The sequence below is a fragment of the Egretta garzetta genome, unplaced genomic scaffold (genome assembly GCF_000687185.1).
Source record: "Egretta garzetta isolate BGI_Z169 unplaced genomic scaffold, ASM68718v1 scaffold597, whole genome shotgun sequence".
NCBI lineage: Eukaryota > Metazoa > Chordata > Aves > Pelecaniformes > Ardeidae > Egretta > Egretta garzetta.
In genome coordinates this window covers 267,361-272,354 of record NW_009260353.1, presented here as the reverse complement: position 1 = coordinate 272,354, position 4,994 = coordinate 267,361, and the positions used below count along the sequence as shown (strand labels likewise).

Sequence of the window (4,994 nt, the reverse complement as noted above, 5' to 3'; positions counted from 1 at the left end):
CGGCGGGCGGTGGTGCCCGCTGCTGACCCTTAAGTCAAGGTAATAGTTAAATCCTAACTAGAAAACCGAGAAAAATCAGTAAATCCGGGTTAGAAATGTTTTCTTATTTTGAAACAGAATAACGTTGCTGCTGTGTTCTCTCTTTACGAGTGCGTACTTTCACTGTTCCTAGTGAGAAACGGACTCTGATGGCTTCCGCACCTGCTTCTCAGCCTTCTAAAAAAACGGTGGCCTCTCACGTCCCTTTTGCCGACCTGTGCTCTACTCTGGAGCGAATACAGACGTGTAAGTCTCGTCCGGAGAAAACCAAGTATTTCAAGGATTTCCTGGATTCCTGGAGAAAATTCCATGATGCTCTTCATCAAAAAGAGAAAGACGTCACGGATTCTTTTTACCCAGCGATGCGACTTATTCTTCCACAGTTGGAAAGAGAAAGGATGGCGTATGGAATTAAAGAGACTATGCTTGCGAAGCTGTATATTGAACTGCTTAATTTACCGAAAGGTGGGAAAGATGCTGCAAAGCTTTTAAATTACAGGACGCCTGCTGGCTCACGTGGAGAAGCTGGAGATTTTGCAATGATTGCATACTTTGTGTTAAAGCCTCGGAGCCCGAAACAAGGCAGGCTGACAATAGAGCAAGTCAATGAACACTTAGATGCGATAGCAAATAACAACGCTGCTAAAAACAAGGGTCTGTTGAAGAAAAGCCTTCTTCAGTTGATTACCCAGAGCACAGCACTGGAACAAAAATGGCTCATTCGGATGATTATAAAGGATCTAAAGCTTGGTGTTAGTCAACAAACTATATTTTCCATTTTTCATCCTGATGCTGCTGAATTACACAACGTCACAACTGATCTGGAAAAAGTTTGCAGGCAACTGCACGATCCCTCTGTCTCTCTTAGCGATGTTTCTATCACGTTGTTTTCTGCCTTTAAACCAATGCTCGCTGCTATTGCTGACGTCCAGCAAATTGAGAAACAAATGAATAACCAGATGTTCTACATAGAAACTAAGCTGGATGGTGAACGTATGCAGATGCACAAAGATGGAGACGTGTATAAATATTTTTCCCGAAATGGATTTGACTATACTCAGCAGTTTGGGCCTTCCCCTCTTGATGGTTCGTTAACGCCATTCGTCCATGGCGTATTTAAGAGCAATATACAAAATTGCATTCTCGATGGGGAAATGATGGCTTACAATCCCGAGACGCAAACCTTTATGCAGAAAGGAAACAGATTTGACATAAAAAGAATGGTGGAGGACTCTGATCTGCAGACATGCTTCTGTGTGTTTGATGTATTGATGGTTAACGATCAGAAGTTGGGTCACGAAGTACTAAGCAGAAGGTACGAAATCTTAAGCAGCGTATTTACCCCGATAACAGGCAGGATGCATGTTGTACAGAAAAAGAGTGCCAGAACGAGAAAAGAAGTAATTGATGCTTTAAATGAAGCAATAGATAACAGAGAGGAAGGGATTATGGTGAAAGATCCCACGTCCACCTACAAGCCTGACAAACGTGGGGAAGGCTGGTTAAAAATCAAGCCAGAATACGTCAATGGGCTGATGGATGAACTAGACCTTTTAATTGTTGGTGGTTACTGGGGAAAGGGCTCACGTGGTGGAATGATGTCTCATTTTCTGTGCGCTATTGCAGAGACGCCCCCTCCAAATGAAAAACCGACTGTTTTCCACTCTATTTGCCGTGTTGGCTCTGGCTATACTATGAAGGAATTGTATGATTTAGGTTTGAAGCTGGCTAAGCACTGGAAGCCCTACAATAGGAAGGATCCTCCCTGTAACATTTTGTGTGGAACTGAAAAACCTGAAATGTACATTGAACCTTGCAACTCTGTCATAGTTCAGATCAAGGCAGCCGAGATTGTTAACAGTGATATGTACAAAACGGACTGTACTTTGAGATTCCCCCGAATTGAGAAGATAAGAGAGGACAAAGAATGGCATGAGTGCATGACTTTAGACATGTTAGAAGATCTCAGAAGCAAAGCGGAAGGGAAGCTGGCATCTAAGCACCTTCACATAGATGAGTATGATGAGCCACAAGAGAAAAAAAGGAAAACTGTATCAAAGGTGAAGAAGATAATTGGAATAGCTGAGCAATTTAAAGCTCCCGATCTTTCTAATGTAAGCAAGGTTTCAAATGTGTTTGAAGATGTTGAGTTTTGTGTTATGACAGGAATGGGAAAATGCTCGAAGTCGGAACTGGAAAGCAAAATAGCTGAATGTGGCGGCAGCGTGGTACAGAACCCAGGGCCGGAGACTTACTGTGTCATTGTAGGAGCTGAGAACGTCCGAGTGAAAAACATCATTGCTTCCAACAAGTATGACGTGGTGAGGGCAGAGTGGCTCCTTCAGTGTTTTCAAACCAAGATGCTGGTGCCTTGGCAGCCAGCCTTTATGATTCACATGTCTCCTGACACGAAAGAACATTTTGCTCGTCAGTACGATTGCTATGGAGACAGCTACACAGCAGACACGGACGTTGCACAACTCAAGGAAGTGTTCTCGAGAATGAAGGACAATACGGTGATGCCTTTGGACACGATTGCAGAGTTAGAAGAACGTTATTCATGGAACGCTTGTCAGCTCAGTATGTTCAGAGGAAACACTGTTTATGTGGACTGTTACGCTGTTGTTAATGAGCCCAGAACCAAAATCCATGGAACAACACTATCAATTAGAGCTTTGGAGCTCCGTTTTTATGGTGCAAAAGTAGTCCCTCTCCTTGAAGAGGGCATCTCCCATGTTGTTATAGGAGAAGATCATTCGCGGGTAAAAGAGGTGAAAGCACTCAGGAGAACATTTAGGAAAAAATTTAAAATTGTATCTGAGCTGTGGGTAACGGAGTCAGTGGAGGAAGGAGTCCCAAAGAATGAAAATCAGTACTTAATTTAAAGTTGTTTTTAAGCTTGGGGCAGAAGTGTTCTTGTTGGCATGACTGGACTTGGATATTATGAGGTTGCCTTAATTTTTTGGTATGTTTCCATGTGTGTTTAAAGCTAGCTCTGGCTAAAGAATAACACTGTATTGTTGAAATTAGAGAAGGTTTTTAATTATACCGTTGCAGAAGCAAGAGGATGCTAAGCTATGTCAGAGGAGGAAAAAAAAAACAAACCTACCACCAGATAAATGATGTAAGCCTTTTACTTCACAGACAGGTCTCAGGAGAGATCTAATATTTTACATAAGAGAATTGCTAGCTATTAATAGTGCTGCCTCCATTGTTCAAAATGGAGACAATCATTTACTATTTTATGGAGATTCTACTATTTAACATATTGTTTATTTATCAATTTACAATTGTATTCATGTTTCTGTAGGATTGTTTTGTGTATATCCCATATGCTACAGAATTCAGTAATTTATAAACCTTATCTGTACTATTTTAATTTATTTACATTGGTTTTAGCAGAGCCCCACACAGCCTCAGTAGCACTTTGGGTTTAGGGTATTGCAATGATCCTGTGTTTCTTTGTATAAATAGCCATTGGAAAATAGAACCTAAACTTCTGATTGAGGTGCTAATAAATTAAGAATGACCTACATATTTGTAAAGTGCAAATCAACTACTTAAACTGTAATGGTCTCCTGTGCTCGTTACAGTTAAAACACGAAGTGCAACGGAGCTAGGCTTTTACACTTCTCAGTTTTATCTTCCAAAAAATCTTTCATAAGCTGTTTCAGTAATGTGAGATTAATTTCCAAATACCCAGTTCAACGCATATTTTTTCAATTCCTAAATAAAATATATTAAAATATTTTTAAAGTCTGCCTGGTATGGTTTTTTTAGCGAGAGAGAACTCTCTTGAAAACCGCAAAACAGTTTCTGATTTTGCTCTGTGAGATAATTTATACATTGATTTTGAGGGGAGAAAGGTTCAGGCCCCAGTTCTTGTTACGTCAATGCTGGCATCAAACAGAACGGCTCCTGGGCTGACGGCGCAGAACCAGATTTTGGCTGACCTATCTTTTCAGTGATTTTTTGTGGTCATGTTCATATAAAAAATACTGTAAAAAGAATTGGGAAATGTTATATGAAAGTCTAACTGGAAGGAAGTTTATTCTTATCTTCTGTAGGTAGGGTTAGCATTGGGAGCTCCCTTATTATTTGAAATATACTAAACAGGTAAAATGTAATAACCGCTTTTCTCAAGCCACAATATAAATTGTTAAAAAGCAGAATATTTTTTGTATACATAAAATAGTGTATACTGAAAGACAGTGCATTATTTTTCCTCTAATAATTCAAGTAGAAAATTGATGTATGTGAAATATATCATACGTCAGTTTTAACTTACTGGGCTGCTTCTGTGTAATGTCATATATTCTGATTTACAAACAGAAAATTAAAAGAGCATTTGTCTTCATACCCACGCAGTTTCTCATTAAATGGGTTTTAGTAAAACACATGTTTTAGGTGATCCTGGTTAGGAAAGTTAAGAGGAAAAAAAGGCAAATGCAAATTACAGCTGACTCTTGAGACATTGTTAAATATCTCACTTTGAGATCTCAATGTTCTTTTCAGAGATGTATTTAAAAAGTATTAATTCCAGGTTGTCTTTTTGTGCTCTCAAAGCTATGCAAGGCTGTGGAATCTCAAACTAGTAGCTTACCAGCAAAATTGTCGCTCTTTTTACTGACTCCTCAGTAGACAGTGTACTGAAGGTTTATTTTTACATTTTTTGAAGGCTTACTTTTTCACAAATAAAAAACCCCTAACCCTTGCAGGTGCAGTATGCTGTTTTAGCATGTTTTATTTTGTATTTTGCCTCAGTTCTAGTTAGAACTAGAAATGAATTGTTAATCATGCATATTTGTATGCGGCATGACAATTAGCATACTGGATAATGTCAAGCCATTTAGATAGTGTGTATTTCTTCTTTTGGTTACTGTTTCTCAAATTTACATTTACTTTAAAATGTCAAATAAGAGATGCCATACTTCATATGACAGTGTAGAAAGGGA

General features: G+C 39.1%; 1 protein-coding gene across 1 annotated transcript; it reads left to right on the top strand.

Moving 5' to 3' along the window:
* The first annotated feature begins 24 nt into the window (after positions 1-24).
* On the top strand, positions 25-4,710 carry LIG4 (DNA ligase 4). The gene has a single exon (XM_009642949.2). It carries the CDS (start codon positions 189-191, stop codon positions 2,922-2,924), a length of 2,736 nt encoding a protein of 911 aa, XP_009641244.1. The 5' UTR covers positions 25-188; the 3' UTR covers positions 2,925-4,710.
* The last annotated feature ends 284 nt before the right edge of the window (positions 4,711-4,994 follow it).

Bases quoted from the DNA above. Each gene is read 5' to 3' on its own strand.
- LIG4 (XM_009642949.2), top strand. From the start codon at position 189: ATGGCTTCCGCACCTGCTTCTCAGCCTTCTAAAAAAACGGTGGCCTCT.